Here is a 25,346-nt window from a genome sequence, read left to right as displayed (position 1 = left end):
AGGGAGGCAGGACAGATTCTGTCCCAGTGTCTAACCAAATTCATTCCCAATACAAGGCAGCACCAGGTGTCTTGCTGCTGTCCCTGGGGCATCATTCCCACCTGCCTGACAGCCAAAACATCCCTGAGCATGCTAACTGAGACAGAGGGGTTGGTGGCACTAGGCAAGGGACATGCAGACCAGCACTTCACAGAGGGCACAAGGATGGGCTTGGCTCGCTGCCATCAGGCAGCAGCGAGCAGAGGAGCCTACCTGAATCTTCACAGCGATAAGCACAGAGCTCAGCTCTTTGTCCAGCTCTTTCAGCACTGTGAGCTTCTTCAGGCGCAGACTGCAGAGCCTGTAAGACAGAGAGAATGGGACACATTCAGGCACCACCATCCCTGGGGCCCTGCCACATGGCACCCAGAGCTCAGAAGGCAGCCTGGATGCTTGGCCCAGTCGCAGGCACAGGCCTGGCCTAGGAACGCCGGCATTCACGCGCCACCGAGACAGCCCGTCGGGGAAAAAAGGAAAGAGGGAAAATTAACAGAGCTAAAGCAGGCTTAAGGGATTAGTATGCAACAGGAAGTCCAACTGCAGGCCATGTGGTAAAGAGATCCCTTCCCAAGCAGGGCTGTTGCCAGCTCTGTTTAAATCTACCTTGGCCACAGCACTGTTTATTTATAAACCAAAGCACTTAAATCCACCCTTATCCTGGACTTAGTTAAGGCAAATTGTTCCCATGCAGACATCACAACTCAGCTCTCCTCTTGCATCGTACCACACAGAGCTGGCTTGGGAAGCAGCCCCACAGGAGGTTTCATACAGCTTCAGCCACCCTGACAAGCTCAAATCCTGGGGACTCAGCATGGTAAGTGGCACTTCCAGGAAAAAGCTAGGAAGGATCCTGAGGCTAAGTGAGAAGAGCTACTTTCACTGCTCAAAGGAACAGCCAGCCACTCTGTCTCCTGCCTAGGAGCCTGCAGCAGGACTCCCACAGACACTATTGCAAGGAGCTCTGTGTCAGGCAGGCATTGCCAGGCTTCACCAGCAGTAAGAGCACGCTGATGTTCTCCAAGTTACCCTCTGTGCTCCACGGCTGCATTGCTGCAGACTCCGGTTCCCAGGACTTGTGTGGATATCAGCATGCTGGACCTGAGAGTCAGGCCACCCTCCCTGGAGAACAGATTTGGCTGCTACCAAATACCTTTCTGTCTGACACACTGTGCTGTCTGAATACCTGCTTTATTTATTTTTAAAGGAAAAACCTGCTCTTGCTATGGTGATGCACAGCAGCCATGTAGAACAATCCCAGAGATGGAATGACAGTAAAAAGGGAAGGACAGAGCCAAACTGCAGGACGGGTTTAGGGTTTAGCAAGCACTCACCTCCTACCATATCCCTGTCCTCCCTTCTAAAATAATTTTAGCTTGTGCAGAAGGTTTCCTGGACCGTGACTGCAACCCTGCTGCTCTGCCCTTCATGTTCTGGTCCCTCCTGGTAGAGACTAGAAGTCAGGAAGCTGGGTGTGCAGGGGAGTTCTGCACACTCCTTGGCCAGATGGCTGTATTATTTCAGCCAAAACCCAGAGCACAGACCCTAAGATCTCATCCTCTGTGCACTCCAGCACAGTAACAAGTGGTCCCTGTCCACCCTTCCCCTCTGAGCCTCTGCTTGTAGGAAGGGAGAAACCTCATTACCTGAGGCAGGTTTCTTCCTCCCCAGAAATACTTAGGCATGGTTAGGGGTGAGCTGTGGGGAGCAAGGCCAAAGACAAAGAGGCACCTCTGGCAGAGAGAGGGGGACTGAATTCTCACCAGAAAAAGGGGTACAGCCACTCCATCAGATGTACTGAAGGAAAGCTTGCAAAGAGGCTGAGCTTAGCTAACAACCACCACTAACCAGTGCTGACTGTGACTGCTGCTAGACCAGCCATGGAGAGAAATGAGGCTTGAACATGTGGGACAAGGACAGCACATCTACTCCAACTTTCCTCGCAGCACTAATTTAGTCATGATAGTTACCTGCATGAAAAGTTATCTCTTAAAGACTGAAACTTACATAAGGATATTCAGTCTTAATTGGAGGATGTGGAAAGGTTATAATTCAACCTGGCAGTTGTTCTTGCTTTAGAAACACATTTCTTATCAAAAACTAATTCACTCATTAGCTCTTCATGCTCCTCTCTGAGGCAGTACCTGGTAATTTTTCCAGGGGAAGAACGAATGCCTGCTGGTCAGCTCTGCCCACTTAGGCAGCTCTTTCATCTCTGATAAGGCACTCTTCTCTCTCTATCCCTCTCCGGCTCCAAGATCTATTTTACACAGTGAGAGATGCTGTAGCCTGCCCCATGTCCTTTCCATAACACTTGCCAGAAGGTGATTCCCCCCTTCCACCCTGTGCTCTCCCTCCCTGCAGCACTCAAAGACAGAAGGTACTCAAAGGTTCAGCTTGCACCCTGCAGCTCCAGCCTTTCTCCAAACAGTGCTTTCTAAAATACCACCATCCTTCCCACAGGGATTAACATGCATGTTCTAGAGTCTGAGTGTACTTGCAGCACAAGAGCACACAATTTTTAAGCAGCTTGGCTGTCCCTGATGATCCTCTTTTGATCTGTTACTTAACCAATCCCTGCATCACCCAGATTTACATCAGTGCTGAGTGTCCAGTACAGGGCAGCAGAGGGTCCCACACTAATCTCTGCAGATACCCACAGGACAGGATTAATCCACAGTGATCAGATGCTGCTCTGAACATTACAGCCAGATTCCATGGCAACTACCCCATGGTTTTGTCCAGAACTGATCACAGTGTGATCCCTGAAAATCACTTTTTGGTAGACAAATTATAAATCTGGATTTACTTACTCCTATAATTAAACAGAACAAGTAGCAACTGTTCTTGAGGTGTGGAACTGCAGCAGGGATTTCTGCTATACTGAGTCGTGGTAAATATGTCTGTGTAACATTCTGATAGCAACAAGGACTGACAGCAACAAGGAAAATGAGCTCCAACAAGGCAGTCTGACAGCCCCTGCAACCTCAGTACTCCTACATCCCTATACTGGTCATTTACTGGGGAGAGGAACTCACTGTTCCCTGGTATTAACTTTAAAAATGCTGCCTTCATTCCCTCACTAAATTTGGAGATTTTGCTCTGAAGTTTGATTGAAACACTTGTGCTTTCACCAAGCTGGCCTGTAGTTATCTTGAAAAGGAAAGCTCTTATAAACATGCATTTTGTGAAATTCACTGCCTCCAGCGGTTGTTTGCAAAAGCATCCATTCAAGAGGTCACAGAGGACACACAGTGGTTTATTTTTGTTAAGGAAGCTTTCCTGCCTGACCATCCAGGACCACAGGTAACTGTACTAATTCTAACAAATTGAATATTTCCTCTCCAAGGGATGGATACTCTGTTCTGCTGATGTGAAGAACCCCCATTCTTTCCATAAATTTCCTGCTGCCTGACAAACTCCAAAAACATACTGGGAGTCCACAGAGATGTTAACTCATTTCTGCTCTTCCCAGAACACTGCATGTGCCAAGGCTACTAATCCTGCTCCCCTGCTAAGAGTGGCTCTGTTTCTATTGCTTTACCTGGCTCACCACAGTGTCCTTGCAGGTAGGAGGACAAAATACCTGCAAAAAGAACTAGATTTGGGTAATATAACAGAATGTCAGTTAAATCAGGCTGTGGTTTACTTGAAATGTGCATCACACAGGTGATATTCTCCATCAGAGAAGCACAGAACTGTTAAGGTTGGAAAAGACCTCTAAGAACATCAAACCATTAACAAAGCATGACCATGTTCACCACTAACTTCGTAACCCATTTACACACAAGTGCCTCATCCACCTGTTTTCTGAATATTTCCAGGGGTGCTGATTCCAACACTTGATTCCACCACTTCTCCACCCTTTCAGTGAAGAACTTTCTCCTAATATCCAACCTAAACCTGCTCTGGTGCTACTTGAGGCTGTTTCCTCTTGTTCTGTCACTTGTTACCTGGGAAAAGAGACCAACTCCCAGCTCAGTACCACCTCCTTTCAGGGAGTTGTAGAGAGCAATAAGGTCACCCTGAGTCTCCTTTTCTCCAAGCCAAACAGCCCCAGGTCCCCCAAGCACTCCTCATAAACTTAATTCCCTAAACCCTTCACCAACTCCAGACACACTCCAGCACCTCAGTGTCTTTTGTGTAGTGAGGGGCCCAAAGATTAACACAATATTCAAATTCAAATCATCAGGCAGAGGTGTGAGAGCTGCTGAATTCAAGGTGTCACATCCTTTTAAGATGCTGTTATCTGCCATTAGGAGGCTCAGCTCATACCTATGTGTGTACATGACCCACTGTGGCAATAGAGCTTGGGTCACACACTGTCTACAGTTTTCCCACTGCATGTGGAACATGGACTGTCATGGGATGTCCTAGGATAAAGAGGCAGCTTTCTCCAATATTGTTGCTGCTGCTGACAGTGATTTACTACAGGCTGGTCTTCCCAGTGCAACTGAATTAAGTTTAGTGGAATAATGTGACTGGTTTGTGGTGCAGTCACAATTTCTGCATTATCACTCCACTATCTTTACTTCGTGTGCATCCAGATTGGAGGGGTTTGTATAATCCAGGAGCCCAAGAGAAGGAGCAGACATCTTTTTATTGCTTTAGTACAACAAGTTTTGTGTTTTCATTATTGGTTGCCTCTGTCAGAGGCTGAGTCAATTCCCCTAACCTAGGAAACCACAGCTGATGAAATCCTACAATTCTGAAAAATCCTCATATCTGCTTTTTTGTAAGCACACATGGGAGCTTAATTATGGTCTCTATTCTTCCTGGGTCTATTGCTCACTATCCCTTTCTACAAAATAAGTCCTAAACATTTTAACTTTGATACAGCTGAAGTCTGGCCAGAGCTGCATTGTGTCCCCATTTTTTGCCAGAGCAATACACAGATGTGTAGGGTCTATTTTACAAGCATTCTTATCACTATTTGTTATACCAAATCATATACATATTATCCAAGAAAAATTCACTCAATATTTTTATTGCACTGCAGTAAAAGTGTCAAAATTCTCTGCAGATTTAATGGACCTAATTCTCTACCTCCTAGAGACCACAGCAAGAGGACATTAAAGCATTTTCTTATCTACTTCTTTTTTTGCTTTTCAACAACAAAAAGTACTTTTTTTGCTTTCCTTTTCACTGAAGGGGCAATATAAAGCATTATGCAACAATTTCCTGCTTGAGCAGTACTTTGTGCATAGCTTCCTCCTTAAAAAAAAAGAAAGTGCTCCCCAAGTTAAAAAAAACTAATATTGTTTTGAAAAGCAAGAAGGTTTTCTGCTGCTCTGACTGTGCCACTAAACTGGGTCACAGGTGATGCCCTCCATGTATAAACAGAACTAATAAAATCTTCTTAAGAGCAACAACAACAGTCCTCATTCTGGAGGAAGCCTTCAAATATTATTTGTATGTTTACCACCCTCTTACCTGTATAAATGCATATGTATAAAAATACGCTTTTAGATTTTTTTCAAAAGTATGTATAAACACTATTATAAGCAAGTACTAGTCCAAAGAAAATCTCATCCAAATAACAAAACAGTGTTTCAACTGATGTGCAACATCTGGAGAATCTGCTCTTGGCGTGGTGCTCCCTGCAGCTGGAACAAGCGAGGGGAAAAGCCCAGAGTGCATCCAGAGTCACTGCCCAGCCCTGCTCTGTGCCTCAGAGCCAGGCCTTACCCACAAGTTAAGGGTCAAGCCCATGAAATCCTCTCTTTTCCTGCTGATATCCTGGGCTGTTCAGTGCTTGGCTCACCAACCACTCCTGAGTGGCAGCTCATTCTCTGGACAAGACTGTTTCCCTGGATATTCGCACTGATTTCTCCAACCTTGGGTCCTCCTGTAGTTTCCATGCCACCTACAAATGTTAGAACACATCCACCTTTCCCAGCACTGGCCCTCTGTGCATCCTTGTCAGCACCACCACCTTTATTAGATTCACAGACACGGACTAAACCTTTAACAGTGTCAGTTTAGCTGCTTTTCAATATTTTTCCTGATTCTGACAGCTCAGATTTCTTTTCAGGGTGATATTAAACTTTGAGACTGGCCTTCTGGAAAGATGCCAGAATTTCCATGGGGCTCAGAGGCACGGGACGCTCCCGATGCTGCTGTACCCCGCCAAACACTGGAGCGGCGCCTATTCCCAAACACGTTCCCGCTAGAGGGCAGAAGGCAGCCGGGCTGCACACAAACCCGGGACACGGGGATGCTCGGCAGAGTGGCAGGTCGCATGGAGCAGCTTGTAAAAGCAGATGTGACTGATCACAGGGGTGTCCATCCACAGAGCTCACCTCGGACAGTGGCCAGGTGAAGCCACTATCGAGGTGTCAAGGGAAGAGCACACAAAACACATTTCGAAATGTGCCACAGCTCCCTGAAGGCAAGCTCCTCCCCGAGCCCCAAGTGGTGCTTGCATGAGGCACCCCCGATGACACAGAGGGGAGGAGAGACCTACTCCACTTTCAGAAACCAAGTCCCTGTTGCCAGCAAACAGAGCAATGAACTGGGACAGCAGTTCATCGGGCTCTGCAGATGCAGGTAGGTGCACCAGTTCCAGATGGATTGGGAGGAAAGCAGCAGCCTGCTCTGAGAGCTTCCCCTCGGGGAAGGGACAGAGAGGCAGAGCACTCAGGGCTTGCCAGCACACTCCTGCCACTCTGCCCTCAGGCCACTGCAGCTGCTGCAGCCCGAGATGGGCAACTAAAGCAAGCTGCACCAAAAAGTGTAACACAGTAAGAGACAAAGAACAAAAAATATGACAGCGCCCTCCTGGGTCAGCAAGGAAGGAGCCAGGGCAGAGCCACCAAATACTGGCTGTGTCTCAGGTCCCTCAGCCAAGACACACGAGGTGGTGTGCAGCACAACAGCCCTGGTCCAACCAGCATTCCTCTCCTTGCCATCAGACAGACATTTTGGCTCATCTGCATCCTGGCTGACAGCAGCTTGCTGCCAGTAGCACATGTCTGCCCTGCTGCTACATCCAAAGCAGGCTCCTGTTACTGCAAATTGCAGTAGGTTTCATTTATCCCAATTCCCAAGTGACATTCACAAAGGAAATCCTAAGGCACGAAGCACAGAAAACAAAACCTCTCCAGGTTATGTCCCTTCCTTTCCTAGGAAGCATTTCACAGCTTACAGCTCTGCCTGCCAAGAAATGCAGCCTGTTTTCCCACATGACTGTTCTTCCCATCTCCTTCCATGTGTCCCTAGACAGACCAAACCCAAAGCCAGTGCTCAGATATCCCAGAGGACAGATGACACCCTCCTTCCTTTTGCCTTTGAGGGTGCAGCAAAGGAAGGGGTTTCTTATCCTCGCAGCAGCAACTTGGCTGCACTACAGGTGAGGAGGATAGGCAAAGTCATGCTGGGGAGGGCAAAAAATAACAATATCAGTAGGATATACATTACCAAGAGCAAGGTATCATCAAGCAATTCATCCTCAGTCAGGAAGCAAATGGGAAGGAAACAGTGTCCTGCAAGCAGATACATGTGCCTTTCCTTGTCTTCCCGGCTGGCTTCTTGCTACTGCCTAGAGTTTTCCTCACAGCCTTGTGTCCTGGTTAGCATTCCCCCCCTGGAATGGCCATTCAAGATAGGCTGCAGTCACTGAAAAGAGGCCAGTGCAGTGCATTAAATGGGACCTCACTCAGCACCACTGTGCTGAATTGGAGCACCTCATTTTTTTCATTCTCCTATCCCCATAGAAGGGAAAATCCACGCCATCAGCCCCTGCTGTTCTCATGTGAGCGTGCAGGCCATTTTTAACTACACCAAACATCACCATCTCAGTGTGTATGCACATTTACCAGAACTGCCCTGCTCCAGCCAGCCCTCACTCTTTATTCTCTGGGCAGCAATCTCTGGTTTGGTCAGCACCCAGCTGCTCTATTAAACACTCTGAAGCAGCTTTCCCATCCACTGCAGGGGCCACACAGGGCTCTGAGTGCCACCCAGAGGCCTCCCAGGCATCTTCTCTTCCATCACAGGCCTGGAGCATTCCTCTGTGCTCAGAGATGGATTTCAGAGCACTGCAACACTCACCAGAGGCAGAGAACAGGGCAGGTCATGTCCCAGAGAGACACAAGAGCCAGGACAAGGCATGGCAGGCATTCCGGGCTGGGTCAGGTGCACCAGTGAGATAAGGAGGTTCAGAGAAAGGATAAGGGCATCAACACCGTGCATGACTCAGCCAGCAGCAGCAGCTACTGCTGATCACCAGCAACAGCCATCAGAGCTGCTTGCTGCCAGTGTGAAAGCAGCCAGGTGAGGGGAGGAAAGTGCACACAGGTAATGGATTCACTGATTTTGTCTGCAAGAGCCAAGACTTGTTCAGGATTATGGAAGAGATTTGTTGGATTTATCTAAGAGAATATATAAATCTTTCTAAATACCAAACAAGATGTACAAAATCATCCTCTTCCTCAGGGTTTTCACAGCTGCTATCTGACATGTGTAGCCAAACTACAGCCAAAACTGCTCCTGCACCAGCCACTGTTCCCTTCACTGGAACGCTCTACCAGGTTTTGCTTTAGAACACGCCTGCTAAAGGAGGTCAGCCAACATGCCTCAGTGAGTGTACCCCAGCCCCACACCCAGGGAGCCACACCAGGAGTGGCAGATGGACCACCAGCAGTGTTGTGCTTGGGTACAGAGCACTTCTCTTTCCTAAAAGCTTTATCTACTACAGGCTTTCAGCTGGTTTTGTGCTGCCAAAATGTTACCATGCTAGCAAGGCACACTGAAGACTTGAACTACTCATAACACTGCATTTGCAATGAAAGAATGGCTACTCAGGACAGGAGCTAACACCCAGATCTCTCTGCTTGTTTGCTGTCCATGGCATAGTGAGGCTGTTCCCAGCAGGAGGGCCCATGCAGAGGCCATGAGATCCCAAACCAGGACAGAGCAAGCCTGGCTGCAATAGAAAAACTCCCACAAATGATTGGCCAAGGCCATACACGAGCATTCCCTTTTCCGCAGTACCCCCCCAAAGCACAGACAGCAGTGACACTCTCAGACCAGCCAAGATCTCTGGGATTCCCTCTGGTTAGGGCTGCAGCCAACAGCTCCAGAGTACACATGCTCTCCTTCTCAAGCCTGCTAAACCATCCTCTGATGTTTGGATGTGCCTCCTCACACGGACAAGTGTGTGCCAGCATCTCTGCAAGCAAACAGTTCCTAAACAAGACAAATGGTGCTTTCTCAAATACCATAGGGAAGCCAGTCAAAGATAAGCCTATATTATGAAATGCTCCCTTCCTGATCCCAGGCAGTTTTCTTCAAGCACAAGTGTCCTTTATAGGCTCCATAGCTACAGACAGCTCCAGAGTTTCAGACTCAGTAACACAGGCAGCCTCAAAAAGAACTGGACCACTCTGGCCTAGTACCTGTTGGTGTTGTGGATTTGTGTTGAGGAAAGCATGGCACACTGCAGGCAGCAGAGAGAGAGGGATGGCCAACACCAATATAGAACCTAAATGCCACCTCCTGATTGAGGACTGCTTCCTCCTGATCCTCCCTGCAGACTGGGAGCTCCCACAAGTGCTGCCAGCCTGGGGAGCAGATCACACACAAGACACACATCCTTCCTACCCCGATCCCAGGGGACATTCCTGCTAATGTGGTTAGTCCCACTGTAGGAGGAGAGAGCAGCTGCCACTGTGATGCCAAACCTCCCCAGAACCTCAAACTCCCAAACAGGATGAGCATGGCCTGTCAGCACTGGCAGGGCTATTCCAGCCTCCCCCTCCTAGCAGGGCTCCTCTCTCCACACACAATTCAATACAGAGCTCTGCCCAGCAGGTTTATAAACCTCTCTGCTGCACAGGTCTCTGATCTAGACCAGTGAGGCCACTGTGCAGACCACACACAACAAACCCTTGTCAGAAAAGTGGGGAAGCTATGAAAGGGCAGTTGTTAAATCCTGGAAGAGCCATCAGTCTGTGCAGTCAGTGACAAAAACAAGATCAGAGGATGGAGTGAAAAACCTGAGATCTGCCTAGAAAGACCCTTGGCTCCTCCAAGCTGTCACCAACACAGACATGCCAGAGCTACCCCACACTCCACAGCAGGGAGCTGCAGCTCACCTGGTGCCACAGAGCAGCTTTCCTTTCAGCACAGAGGTACCTGCAAACACTGCAGTGTGCACTGCTTCTCCCCAGCAGTTAGCGTCACAAACAGCCCCTCCTGGCAGAGACATCCATCTTGCAACACTACTGCAATACCAAGCTGCTGGGCTGTTTCTACCCAGCTGTGCATGCTTTTCTGAGGCAGGGATGCCACACAATCCATGCAGCTGGAGTGGGAGTGACAAGGCAGCACGCATTGCTATGGCTCACACTAAATTCCCTGGCTCAGGAATAGCATGGTACTGATCAAAACATCCCAACAAGAGAATACTGCTTTTTGTCCAGGTCCTCTGACCCTGTAACGCCAGGCATCAAAAATCATGAACCAGCTATGCTGCAAAAATAAATGTGTCCAGGGAGCAGTCTGAGCTCCAGTGGACCAAGCAGAGGCAATTTGCCCTCAGAGCACCCTCCAGGCAAAGCATGCAGGCAGCTGCTGTCCACAGCCACTCCTTCTCCCTGGCACCACCAGATCCCCCAGCAGGCTGCCAGGCTGTCCAGCAGCCTGTCCCTACTCTCCAAGGTGCTGCAGCTTGTGTCAGCAGTGTCACACAGTCACTCACAGGCTGGCAGGGCCCTTGGGGGCCCCAGCAAGCAGCACCCACACTGAACACTGCAGGCACCTGCAACTGCTCACTTCCAGACACTGTCCCAGTGGAACAGGACATTCTTTCCAAGGATCATTGTGCCTATTCACCTCCTCAGCAAGCTGCAAGCAGAGCCAGAAGCTATCACAGCACACATTTCACCTAGCAAAAGGGTCCATAAATAACCTGGTGTGCCTCCTCACCACATCCTGTATTACAGCCACACCGGGCACAGGCAGCCATCCAAAGACACCCTCACTAAGAAAATTTAAATTTGTAACATACTTCACAAGTTCAACACCCTACCAACCACTTTGTCTCTTTACAGCACAGTTTTGTAGTGCTCACTGAAGCACCAGAATGCCTATTGAAGAACTCAGGAAACGGAGGGACAGGTGATTTATCATGCAACCCTTCCCACCAACCCACAGGAATCTGTGGCTGCAGTGAAGGATTTCCTGCACAATAGGTGCACACAAAACCACTTGGTGCAACAGAGGCACTCCTTTGTGTCCATTATCTGGGCATATGCTGTCCTGTGTATGTTCAGATGCAGCATCCTTCTTTTCTAAGTACTCTGAATTTTATACAGGAGGTCATTAAGCATTTCTGAAATGAGTTGTCCTCAGCTCAGGCTTCCAGAAAAACATATGCCAGTGCACACACTATCTTGAGACCGGCCCACAGGAAGCTCTGCACCAGCCAACTGAAGCAGAAGAGACAAAAACATGGCTTTTTTGGTTCACTGATCAAACTGTAAAACAAGCCTATAAAAGAAATAAAAGCTAGCTCCAGCCCAGAATAATACTGAAAAGTTTTTAAAGCAGCCATGAGGGGACATCTTTGAATCTGACTCTATCTAACAGTGGTTAGTAGGGGCAAGAAATAAGACAGCAAGTGACTATAAAATTGTAACCAGTTACAGTTTTTAAGAGGACAAAAGTCAGGGGAAAACAACATCAGAGAAGGAAACGTAAATGAAGGCTACAAAAAGGGTACCACTGAAAGCAAAAACTTAGTTCAGAAATATCTGACAGTTCCTTAATAGAAATGCTGCTTGCAGCTATAAAGAGTTCAGAGGAGAGGTGAATGCACTCCTCAGGATAATCACATATGGAGAAAAGGCAGAGGAAGCTGTTCCCCAGGGAAGGCAGATACCACAGCACTGGGTCTTTTGTTAGCACAATTCCTTGGATGCAATCACCCTCCTCCTCCCCCACATGAAAGATCAATCAGAGATTGTCAAGAGTGTTCAAAAGAGCCTATTAAGCTTCCACAAAAAAGAGGCCTGTGCATGCAGGGAATCCCTTTACTGTGCTCACTGCAGCTCCCTATCATGTTCAGCTGGGAGAAAAGCAGGGAGAAGGAAAACAATGCACAGAGCAGTGAGGAATACCAGGCAAGTGCCTTGCTATCCCAAATTCATGGGGCTGGGAGCTTTCTAGAGGAGATAACATAGCCCTGGTTTGTTACTGCAGAAAGGGCAGACACAAGGTGCAGACACAGCAAGAGAGCTTCCAGGAACAACATGTTTCCAGGGTGGGGTGGGAGATGCAACTTCATTGTTCCAAGTCAGGATTTGGGTTTGCCTGGACAGCCAGCTCTCAAAGCAAAGCAAAATTGCATCAAAAGCTGAGCTCCAACTATACCCACAGTGCAAATAGTATCCTGAGGAATGAGAGACAGGACAACAATTACCATTTCTCAGACCCTCCTCAGTCCAACAGTGAGCAAACAAATCAACATGTAAATAACTGTTCCAGGAGAGGACAACATCTATGGAGGACAGTGACTGCATGGAAGGCACCAGCCAGCCCCAGCACTGTAAGGCAGCCTCCCCATCCCACCAGACACTGGTCCCATCCTTTCCACTCAGAATCTGCCACCAAGCTACTGAGCACACAAGTGCTGGCCTTTAGTGTCCCCTGCACTCTGTTCCAGCTCCATGCTCAGGAAGGAAATGGACAGCAACATTCATATGGTCCTGACAGGTTTATTCCAGCTGCAGGAGGGCACCAGCACAGCTGGATTTGGGCAGTGTCACCAGCAGGATTTCAGCATGTGTCAGGCACAAAGGGAGAACAGACTGCTGACACAAGTCACCCACATGCAGGATATTTGTTCATACAAGCCAATTGCAGGAAGAGTTGAGAAAGTTATTACCATTATTTCTACATTTGCCTGCTTAATCTTGTTGTCCTAGTTACACAGCCCTGGTGACTAAGGCAACCAGTCTTGGCAAGTAAGATACAGAATGCAATGAGATGTAATACAAATATTTAAGATTACTCTCAAAGAGCAAAAGCAGAAACAAGTAAAAGCAATTCTGTGCCCCCAGCATCACCCCCAGTCTCCTTTCATTTACTGCATTTCTCATCACCTCCACAGCAGTCTGAGCATGGATACTCAGGTGGGTTTGTGGCACCCAGGGGACCCAACTGGGCTGAAAACCCAAATCAGGTGTGCCAGAGCTCCCCACACACTCCCTCTTCACAGCGAGTAAACTGCACAGACACTGACATGTACAGTCCTGTGCCAGACTGAAGATCAGAACTCGTGCTACCATTCAATAAACAGCTCCTCTTTATCCACGTATGGTCTCTGCAGCAGGCAGGCTGCAGGTTCATAATGCCCTGGAGCATTTCACACAGGCATTCCAAGGCATCTCCATCTAGGAACTGAGGAACATGACACTCCTGTGGTTTCTGAGATCACTATCAGCTCTGCAACAATCCCAGTCCTGAGCACATATTTGCTTCTCTGTTCTTTTTATCAGAGACATACAATACCCAGAACATCTCAGGCTCAAGGCTGTGAAAAGTTAAGTCAAAAGTTACTTTAAGTGAACCACATGGCTTGGACAATATAAAGGCATTTCTGCTGTCCACAGTCCAGAACCTCCAAATCTAAACTCTTATGATCATGATCCAAGCACATATCAAGCCCAAAACATAAGCAACTCTTGCTCATATGGAACTCCAAGTAGCATTTCCCTAAGCTTATCTTTTTCTCTCCACTTGCTACTAAACTTCACATAAATGGGAAAAAACTACATGATTTATATTTTAATCAAGATATCAGTTATGCAGAACCTGTAAGAGTGAACAAAAATTGGAACAGCTTTTGATAGACACTTCATGTTTAGCTTGCCCAGAACACTAAGTATGCAGCAGTGCTGGGCACCTCACAAGAAACAGAAAAACAAGACTATTGTGCTGGGATGGGTGATCAGATGCTGAGAAGATGAGAAAATTTCAATCAAGATATGCATATAATAACCCATGATGCATCATTATAAAAAGATGTGTTTAAAATATTATTTAAAAGGAAAAAAAAGATAATTTTATCCCTCTCCAACCCTTAATTATCCTATATTAGAGCTGTGTATAGGACTTAATTATTTAGGCTGCTTACCTGTTAGAAGCTAACCACATAAAAGAGGAAGTTTCATTTTCTCCCTTTCACATTTTCACACCCAAAGAGAATCACCCAAGACCTTGTGGGCATCCTCATGAGAAGGCATGGAACTTCAAGAAGAAAATCTTCAAGAATGTGGAGCCAACAGTGCTGCAACACTGAGCTCACAGGAGTGAAAGGGACAGTTCTGCACAGGCTGCATGTTCCAGGGTGTGGGATGGAATTCCAGCTAGGAAGCATCAGGCCCTGAGTTACCTCAAAAGCTTGGAAAATTCTGCCTTCCAAGGGCTTCACCCAAGGCCTTGTTGGAACTACATTCCACTCAAATGAACTTCAGAGGAATGACCTCTCTTGAAGCAAGCACTGCGTTAAAGCAATGTTTCTGCTTAAGTTCTCAATATTGTTTCACTTAAAATGAAAACAGCTTAGGGTTTTCAAATCAGTCTGACCTAATGCAATGGGGCCAGGACACAACTACTTTTGAACTACAACTACAGCAGGAATAAGCAAGCCAAGGCAACAGGGAGGCTGCAGAGAGGCAGAGGCTCTCGTTGGTGTGCCCAGCTGGAGGGAAGGCGGGCAGGCACCACTCTCTGCCCCCACCCCTTCAGAGGCTGCTTTGCTTCTCCAGCAGGCAATCTGCCCCAAGGCCCAGCCCACAGTGTCCCCTCTCCAAAGTGGGATGAGTAACAAAGCTAATTTGGAAACCAGAAACCAGGCAGGGGCTTGAGGAAACCTATGCAGGTTGCCAGAGCAACTCCACAACTCCATGTCACCGGAGACCACCACACTCAGAACACTCTGACAGCAAAGCCCTTTCAGCACCTGGAGGACAGCCAGCTACCCAGTTTTCTGGCAGCAGGACTGCAAGCCTAAGTAAGATCAGCCCAGCTCAATCTTATGAATGGAAGATCTCCAAGGGACAGCAGAACAGCTGGCATGGCCAGTGCAGGCTCAGCATCCAGCAAAGCCAAGCTGGGAAGGTACTGGGAGGCAGATCAATGAGCTGCCATTGTGATTGATTCTCCAAGTTTTTCTGTTTGAGGGAATGACACTCTGGAGAGCAGCACACATGGGGTGTGCAGCACAGATTTTTCACTGTTAAAAAGTAGCCTGTGTTGTTTCAGCACAACAGGCAACAAAAACATCAAACTAGAGCTACCTGAGTGATTAATCCTCAGAACTACTTTATAAATGCTGACAATAATTTGAAGCACCTTTCAGCATTTTCCAAAATCAAAGAAATAAAACTGGATGTTTTCCCTTTCTTCTTGTTTATATCCTCTCTCAAAACCTGAACTCAAGTACCTGATATTAAACAAGTGGCTTAAGCCAATACTGCAATCTCTCTGGCTCACAGCATTAGCAAGGGTTAAGCAGGCTTAATGCAATTGCTCTTGTCAGCCCCTCTGACTGCCTGGAACACCAGAGAAAGATCAAATTATTCCAACAGAAACAAGAGATTAATCCACCACTCACATTTCTGTCAGTGGAGCTTTTGCCTCCCTCTGGAATATCCTGATTTGACAGCAAGGCCAGCCTCACCTTTGGGGATGCTGTGGGATGCCAAAACTCTGCAACTGAATATGGGTGAAACACAATAAACCCCAAAGGTGCACAGACAAAACCTAAGATTATGGTTTAATTCTTCCTGCAAGAAAAGATATTTAACCCAGCAATGTGAAGAGCTATGAAATATGAAAGAAAAATCCAGAAGATACAGGTGACAACCAAACTCTGAGGACAGAGATGGAGCACATGACTATGAGAAGCTCCTGCATCTGTTACAGACACCTTGGATGTTGGATGGCTACATAAAGCACAGGGCACCTGTCCCTGGGTCTCCATGAGCAGGCTCTGTGGGCACACCTGTGCATGAACCAGCCCTCCACCTCCCCAGATTAATGCTGCTTACTCCTCAGAAGGCAGGCTGAGCCAGTCTCCCACACACTTGTATTATCTGCTCAAAGAACAGCTGCTCACAGAGACTGCAGCCCTGGGTTTCAGACTCAAGGTCAGTTACCCCACACTGCAAAAAGAAAGGCTTGAAGGGAAGATTTCAATCCTAGAACAAAGACTGTGGAGGTATTTGTTAGCTGCTTTGGCACTTGTTTCTTCAGTTTGCACTGTTTTTGATAAAGCTGGTATCTGAGCACTGCTGATAATTTATCCAGCACACACCCCTGACTGAGAGCTGCACCCCTGGTGAAATTGTTTCTAGCAAAAGATTGCAAAGCCCTGGGAATTTCCCTGCCATCCACTTGCTGAATGATGTTTACTTGGAGCCCCAGATACACCATGGCAATTTGGGCTTAAAACACCTCTGTGCACTAGAAACTCTGTAACAGCTTCAAACACAAAGAGAAAGGATGATTTCTCACATACACACACACAAGCAATGTCCTTGGGAATCCCTGCACTTCAGTGCAACTTCACTGAGCTTTGGTGCTTTTGGAAGATTTTATTTTTTTCCAGTTGGAGACATATTTCCATCCCTGCAGAGAATTTTCTTCAAGGAGTCACCTGGAAAAATGTGCCAGGGAAGAGAACACCTGATAACATCCCCATTAGAACTGGCACTCAGTGAGAAATACCTTATTCTACTCAGTTATCCATGTAAAAGGATAAATGTAAGGAGTGCTCCCTACCCACATTAATCAAAGGAAAAACAAATTTGTGAAGAAGTAAAGAGGAGGGTTTAATCTGTTTACACTAGCACTAAGTCAGAATGACCTTTCCTTCTACCACTGCCTTTCTCCCAGAGATAAAACAGCATGGCTCCATTTTCTGGACCCTGTGCTCCAGGCTGTGCCCATCAGAGAGCACACAAAGGGCAGCATGGAGCAGACATACCTGGGGTGAGGAACACTCACTGCCCACAACCAGGTTCCCACAGGAGCCTGGACAATTCCCCACCAGGCTCATTTTCAGGCCCTTGTCACAGATGCTCACAGAAATCAAGTAACATCCCACTTCTTTGGAAACACTGACAATTCCTATCAGAAGGTGCAGGCAGGGAGCTGGAGAACCAATTCCCACCACCAGCACCCAATGCTGTATCCTGTGGTGTTCACAGTCTCTGAAAAATCCCTTCACCCAGGATTCTTCTCCTGGGAAGCTGAGAAGCCTCAGAGAAAAAAGAAAACAATCTAATCTCACTTGCTTCTTCTGTGTTGTGCTCATGTGGAATATGTTTGGAGATTGTTTATCCACAGGTGATTGTTTCATTGGATTCTGCTGTGAGTTGTTTTCACTCATTGGCCAATTGGGGCCAAGCTGTGTTGGGACACTGCAGAAAGAGTCACAAGTTTTCATTATTATCTTTTTAGCCTTCTGTAAGTATCCTTTCTGTATTCTTTAGTATAGTATAGTATAATGATAAATACGATTTAAAAAATAAATAAAAATAAAATAAAAATTAAAAATAAAATTTAAAAATTAAAATAAAAAACTAAAAATTAAAAATATTCTAATTTAAAATAAAAAATTAAAAATAAAATAAAAAATAAACATTTAAAAATAAAATAACTTTAAAAATTTTAAAAATAAAAATAAAAGCATTTAAAAATTAAAAAATAAAAAAAAATTTAAAACAAAATAAAAAATTATAAAAACCCAAATAAATAACCCCAAATAAAAAACCCCAAATAAAAAAACCCCAAAATTAAAAAAATACCCAAATTAAAAAAAAAAAAACCAAATTAAAAACCCCAAATAAAAAAAAACAAATTAAAAAAAAACCAATAAAAAAAAAACAAATAAAAAAACCCAACAAAATAAAATAATTTTAAAAAAATTTAAAATACAAACCTTCTAAAAACATAAAGTCAAATTCATCATTCTTTCCTTCATCAAGACACCCTGCACATACAATGGTATCCTTCCCTCCCTGTGGTTCCCAAGCAGCACTGTGTGTTTGAGCACGTGACACATTGACTCATCCAGCAGAGAACGAACCTAAAACACAATGAGCTATTTCCTTCCAGCCAGCACTGAGCCAGCTCCTCACAGAACCAGGCATGTGCTGGAACCAGTGCCAGTGCAGATTTGGGAGGATGAGCTGCCAATCTGTGCCACTGCAGGTGTCCCTGCTGAGTCCAAGCAGAGGGGATCTGGAGCTGGGCCTGAGAAAGGAACAAAGCTCTCCCACTGTGGGAGCTCAGCACAACATTCCTGATGTGCAGAGTCACCGGGGGCTCGGAGGTCCTGGAACATTGCCAGAAGTGTTTGGTGGTTGGACTTTGATCCTGCACAGGAGACCACACCTGTATGAGGATGGGAGGATCACACGGGGATAAATGGTGAAGGGATAGGTTAATTATAGTGTGAAACACAGGTTTTAGAATCTCAATACAGGGGGGTTCTAGGGAGACAAGATGGAGGAATTAGGGCATGTCCTGTCCTTCTTCTTCTAGTCGTCCATCTTTCGTGGTGATGGTGGCACTTTGAGATTGGTTCTTACTGAATGTGCACTTGTCAATAAGGGTGAAAGGTATTGGGGAGAAAAGGTAAATGTAGTGAGAGTCCTATGTATTGGATAGGTGGGTCCTGTTGCTCTAAATGAGCCACAGCTGTGAAGTCCTTAGTTGGGCAGCAGCTGTGGCTCATGAAGGCAATGGATAAAAGGGGGTGGGTCGAGAGCCCAGAAGGAGCCCCTGTGAAGCCATGAGGAACAGCACAGCAGAGAGGAGCTGTGTGGTAGAAAACCAGCTAGAAGGTATGGACTTTAAGAATATCATAACAAGAGTATGGGACTCGAGAAATATGAAATACAATACAATAGGTAAATATCTTATTTGTAGTTTTGGGTATAAAGATAAGTGACCGCCCCGAGGGCACTCTGTGCTCATGGCTGACGTGCTGTGCGGATCTCTGTCAGGCCGAGAGAAAATATTGTAGATAAGAATTAATAAACAACACTGAAGACCAAGAAACCTGAAGGCCCCTTTTGTCCTTTGGAGTGCGGGCTGCCCCAAGGCCATCCCAAGCCTTTCCAGGCCATCAGAAACAGCCGAGAACGGGACATCCCACCTTCTTCTGAAAGAACCCAGTCAAGGCATGAATCACCCCCAGGAAGCACTTGTCATGCCAACCATACATATCACCCAGCAGAAAGGCATGCAGGGCTTCCAGTTAAGATAAGACAACAGCAATTAGCCACTTAGGGGTGCCTGTCACCTTTCTCTCCCTCAACACACCTCAGTTCCTCAAGTATTGTTGGCTTTATTTGAGTACTTTTATTTCATCTGTTTTGTCTTGCCTTGAATCCTGAACCCTGCTGCACAATTTCCACTGACAAGGCTGGCTGTGCTGTGTTGAGAGCTCACACAACAGCTTTGGGTCATGCATCCCAGCTACCTGCACCACAGCCCATGAAAGGTGCCATGCAAACCATGCTCTTTGGGGAAAAAAACCCAACAAGTTGATATTTAAAAAGATACTTATGAGAAAACCGTTCATCTTACATCTAACATTCATCTTACATCTAATATGTAAGCCTCTAAACCTCAGCATGTAAGACTTCCCATTGGGGTTTTTTTCCATTCTTTTTTTAAGATTAGGAGGGCCATAAGTCTTTTAGGTCTGGCTGGCCTGACCTGTAGAGCACAGACAACCAACATATTTGCTCAGGCAAAAAAGAAATGGCAACACACCAAAAACTGTTGTCATCTCATTGCAGGGGTTCCACACTGCTGTCTCCTTATCACAAGAGTTTCAAACCTTCCTGGTGCTTCTTGTGGGCAGCTCCTCCAAGCACTGACTCTTCTCACAAAGCAGCCACTGACTCCAGCTCCCTTCTCACCCAGCCACCCCACTCTTTTATAGCACTTTTCTTCTCACTGGTCACAGCTGGGGCCTGCTCCTAATCTTTGCTAATTGGCCCAGCTGCAACTCCTTAGGGGTGAGATTACTTTCTACACTATCTTTATTTTCTTATATTCTATCCCCCTACAAAAAAAAAAAACCCTGAGGAATGGACGTTTATCAGCATCCATCTTTTATCAGCAAGCAACAAAACTTGGGCTGGTGTCAAGCCATCTCTGAAATTTACCCCCTGTCCACAGAATAAAAAAGGCAGCAGAGCTGAAAAGCACCTCAGATATGAGATGCAACTTCTTGTAACAGACAGACAAAGCAGCAGCCTGATGTCCTCTATTCATTCATGTAAGACAAATTCAACACTGAAGCTCAACAACTCCAAAGTCATTGTTGCTTTAAACAGCACCAAAATCTTTACACCTACAAACAGTCCTAACTTTTTGGAGAGCTCTGGTTCCCATCCTGAACTGACATACAGCCAGGGAGTGACAAGATGTTCCTCAGACATGGGGACAATTATCACAGAATCATAGACTGGTTTGGGTTGGAAGATTGTCTTGTTCCCACTCCCCTGCCATGGGCAGGCACAGCTGCTCACAGCCCCATCCAGCCTGGCCTTGAGCACTTCCAGGGACAGGGGATCCACAACTTCTCTGGGCTATTCATCCTCATAGTGAACAATTTTGAGTTTTGACAAGTTTGAGAATTTTAGGTTGTCCTATATGGAGTCAGGAGTTGGGCTTGGTGATCCTCATGGATCCCTTGCAGCTCAGGGAATTCTGTGATATTTGAACTGTAAATATCTTAACTCCCTAGCACCTGTAGAACGTCTGTAGGATTTGCTCCACACCAGAGTCAGCCAAATGTTCTGGCAACTTCCAGAAGGGGTGCAGAGAGCTTTTCTTTTTTCCATATTCCCAGGGCAGAAGCAACTCAGAGGAAGTGGCTTCAAAAATCTTGGTTTTCCTTTTCTAAGAAATAACATTTATAACTACCTCGCCCTCCAGAAGCCTCTCCAGTCAGAGATAGTTACTTTAGTAGATCCTTCCCATCTCTTCTGGAAAAAAAAAAAAAAAAAGGAGGGAGGACAGAGCACTGGAAGATATCTCCTGACAGGAAGGAGTAAAGATGAGGGGTTGTCATGCCTGGAAAGTTGGCATTCTGCCCACCTACCCATGGACTGACAGCTGCCTTAGAAAATGCTGGAAAGCTGGCAGATTGTTTCCTCTCTACCAAGCCACACAAAACCAGCTCCATGGAAGAGAGGATGGAAGCCAGCCACCATGGCTGAAGAAATGAAAAGCACTGCATCCTTCCAGTGGCCATGTTTGGATTTTCATCACACCCTCTGTTTGCCCTCTGGCTGCTGCTACTTCTAGAGAGCCCCTAAAAGGCAAAGCTCTTCTACAAAGGGGCAGCTCCTCAGCATTCATGCCACATTACTCCATTCTCCTTTGGATTGGTGAGAAAACTCACTCAACAGAGAGAAAACAACTGCTACAAACTTTTCTCCAGCTGCTGGGAGTTAGTGGTGGATTTGCACTCATACTAACCAGTAAGCCCAAAAGCCATTTCCAGGCAGATTTTCCACCTGAACTCCCAGGGCACAGCAGAATATTTCACACAAGGCAGCCACACCACCTCATGCTTGCTGTAATTCTCTTGGTGTGTTACTAAACTACTCACACTGCAGTTGATTGAGCAAGGCAGCAAGAGGCTGGAAGTCTGCCAAGAGCCATTGAGAAACAGCCTGAAATGCATCTGAAAGGACAGGGGGGAAACTCAACCACACACCTCACAGTGCAGCTCTCTCAGTTCTGTTATGATATGGACCTGTGGCCTCCAGAGTTGCCTGGAGTTAGGAGCAGGATTTTACACCCAGTTTTATCACTGGATGTGTAATTCACAACACACAGATGATTTAGGAGCCTCTCATCCATTTCATCTAGTAGCTGCAGCCACAAAGAAATACACTGAAAATTCCTTATTTTATTAGATATCTTCCTTCAGTGCAAAATCTGCATACAGCTTCAAAATTAGATCTTTATTCTAAAGAAGAAGAAAGCTGCTAGCCTTGCTATTCAGAGGATGACAATCCTCCAAAGCACAACCTCTGCAGGCAAAGTAAAAAGAAAACAAAGCCTGCCTTTAATAATCACAAAGCTTTACAAGAAAACTCCTACTATCACTGCAACAGAAAGCACATGCCAAATTCTGCAAGGGCAGGGAAGACAGGCAGGCAAGGAAGAAATACTGCTGTGGCTCCTAGGGAACTCTAAACACTTTTGTTCTCAGGGATATCCATATGGAAGAGCAGGTTTTTTTCTTAGTTCCTAATATCTCAAGGCCTTCCATTAGAGAAGAAAAAATAAATCATATTTAGGGCCTATTTATTGTATACCCACATAAAAAAAAAAATCATATTTAGGGCCTATTTGTTGGATACCCACATAATACTGCAAGAGAGCTCATCAGGTTCACTCCTCAAGGCAAAGCTGGTGTAAATCAGACCAAAAGAAGCATTCAGTTAGGTGAATTTGCTTTAAGTTTATCCATTGGGGCAATTTAATGACAGGGAAACATTGTGGTGAAACTCAGCACAAACAACAAATGAATGTGTTCCAGTCAGTAAATCTTCAGACAACGAGTCAAAACCAAACTCAGGGCATCTCAGACTGGCAATGGCTGCACTTTGGCAGCATCAACTGCAACATAATACAAGACTGAAAAGCTCTTTTGAACCAGTTGTATGAAACCTCATGCAAATTCCCAAACCCCAAAAATCTCTCTGTTATCTTGTTTCACTGGCCTGGTCATTTTACTACCAGGCAGTTCCACCCCAGACCATCTGTCATTAGCAGATCTAGTCCATCAGCAGTTTGTTCAGGAGCTGCTTCTCCTCCCAAACATTGCAGGCTGTCCATGCACAAAACAATGTCACCAAGCATGGAACAGACTCCTTCCCTCAACACCCCTTGTATTTAATCCTAAACATGAAGGCTTAATCCTTACAAGTATTTCTATCACAGCTGAAAAATGGGAAATCTCAAGGTAATACAAAGCCTGAAAACAGGAAAGGAAGAAAATCAGCAAGTACAAAACATGGCTGGCTTTCACTCAGCCTCTCCTGTCCTTTACATAACCCAGATGTTTTAAGATGTAGTAAAAACTTAAGAACTGTGAGAACCAGGGAAATAATAAGGAAATGGCACAGGCTTGAGTTTCTCCAGTGCTGACAGTTGTCACACAGTTATACAGTTAATGACACAGTTGCAAAATGTCTTTCAGTTCAACAGGATAGGAAAAGTTTTCCTCCATTTTTATCCCATATAACACTTAATTTGTAGGGATATTTCCTACTGCAAAAATAAGGGAAGAAGTTGTTCAAAAGCCTTCTTTAAGGCAGCCTGAGATTATCTCTCTCAGGCCCAGAAAGAACCAAGTTATTTTCCCTTCAGTGGCTTCATTTCTCATAGTCAACAAGTAAGAACCAGGACACTCAAAAGATACATCTAGAAATCCTCACACTGTCACCAACCAATCTCTTTTCCTTTTTTAATCTCTTCTATTCTCTTTTATTCTCTTCTCTCCTTTATTCTCTTCCTTCCTTCTTTCTAGGAGATTCCCTTTTTCAGCATTTGTTGTTCCACCTGCTGCTTCTGAGGAAGTTCCCCCATGTTGCTGTCTGCCCTTAGACAGAGAAACTGTATCACATATGAATTCACCTGCACTGTCAACAACTCAGGGATCCTTCTAGAGAGCCACCAGCAACAAATGGTTATTCTGGATAACAGGAACTGAATTCTGAAACTTCACCTGTTTTATTTATACAGTAAAATGTATAATTAGTGCTGGCAAAACACCATGTAACTCTACACTTCCTCTTCATAATCTCCTTTGGAGCACTGATGTCACAAGGAAGATGTTCTGTAACCACCCTGGGACACATTTACACTGAACACTGCTAACCTCAATGGAAACTTTGTCTGGCCTGAAAACACACCTACTCTAAAGGCACAGACCAGGGAGCTTCTCTCACACAAATTTTGCCTGGATTTTAAACCTTGATCCATTTAATTTTGCCTTTTTCCCAAAGAGAGTTCCAATATCGTGCACATCTCACAGTCAGGTCTCCTTGAAAAGTCATTTACTCTCACAGTATTAGAAAAAAATTAGGCTGTAATTAAGCAGAGTTATAAACCTTTGGTCACTTGGGACCTGAAACCTATTCATATTCATGTCAACAGGAGTGTTTGTTGCTACAATCAGGACTGCACACAAGACATCATTTCTCAAAAAGAAAATAATCTTCTGGAGGCAATACCTATTCTGCCTTCTGCTCACAGCTGTGTTTAGCTGGGATGTGACCACTCCTGCCGGTCCACCCCCCACCATTCTGCATTTCTGCATCTCACCCAAAGAACAGCATTTCCCTTGTCACAGCCTACAGCCTGGTTTCTTCCCTAATCTCACAGCTCTGCCAGCTCCCAGAGGAGAAATAACCATGGCTGCAATGGCAGAAGTGGTCTTTGGAAAATGATTTTCAAGATTCCTCTTCCCAAGAGTGCACAACTATCAGGATCTGCTAAAAGCTTCAAACTTCCCCCAAAAGACACTCAGATCTACAAAGGTAGTCATTCCATACCTAGACAGATAGACAGGACTCAAATTTTGGGGCCAACTGTTCTCATGCTCTTTCAACAAGCTCCCAGTGCTCAGTGTGGAGCCTCATCACAGTTTCTTCAGGCCAAGGCAAGGGGAGGTTTGATGATTTTCTTTACAGGCACCACATCCCTGCCTGCAAGGGTATGAAACCAAGATTTCTCTGTTCTAAGTGGGATCCAACAGTGTCAGGATTAAAGTATTGCTGTAACTGGATTGCTTCCTGCAGTCACAAACAATAATCAGGTTAAGAGATTTCCTTTCCCTCCTCTTGCCTGGGCTGTGAGTAGGCAGAAGTTACAAGGCAAGTGGGAGGCTGTTAAACTGTTCCTACTCCAATTGTTTGAGAGGAGTGTTAATTTTGGGTTAATTTTGCCTCCTACTCATGGATTTAAAGGCACATTTACCTATGCAGGGAGCAAGTGCACCTTGCTGCACAAACCATGAATGAAACAGACTCCTTGAAACCAATCTCTCAGCTCTGCATCCTTTCACACCACAAACCCACACACATGCATCACTGGAGAGAACACAGCTGAAACAGCTTAGCCTGAAAATGCACCTTCTCTCCCACCCCCTTTCCTGCACTCATATCAGCTTTTTCCAGGCTGCCTTCTCTCCTCCTTTCCCCCTCCAGATTCTCAATACCATCCCACTGGAAAAAGACAGCAAACCCTGAGGATGG

The 25,346-nt window shown here is 45.8% G+C and overlaps 1 protein-coding gene across 2 annotated transcripts in view; it reads right to left on the bottom strand.

The window, feature by feature from the left end:
- The window catches only part of LOC131080897 (phosphofurin acidic cluster sorting protein 1-like), a 55,031-nt gene that overhangs the window by 19,700 nt on the left and 9,985 nt on the right, over positions 1 to 25,346 (bottom strand). For both annotated transcript variants that reach the window (XM_058019543.1, XM_058019544.1), the window contains exon 2: positions 253 to 340. In XM_058019543.1, the coding sequence (XP_057875526.1) occupies positions 253 to 340 (88 nt within the window). The remainder of the gene's footprint in view (positions 1 to 252; positions 341 to 25,346) is intronic.

This window comes from Melospiza georgiana, chromosome 3 (assembly GCF_028018845.1).
Source record: "Melospiza georgiana isolate bMelGeo1 chromosome 3, bMelGeo1.pri, whole genome shotgun sequence".
Classification (NCBI taxonomy): domain Eukaryota; kingdom Metazoa; phylum Chordata; class Aves; order Passeriformes; family Passerellidae; genus Melospiza; species Melospiza georgiana.
The sequence above is the reverse complement of the archived record's forward strand: the minus strand, read 5'-3'. Positions and strand labels throughout refer to the sequence as shown.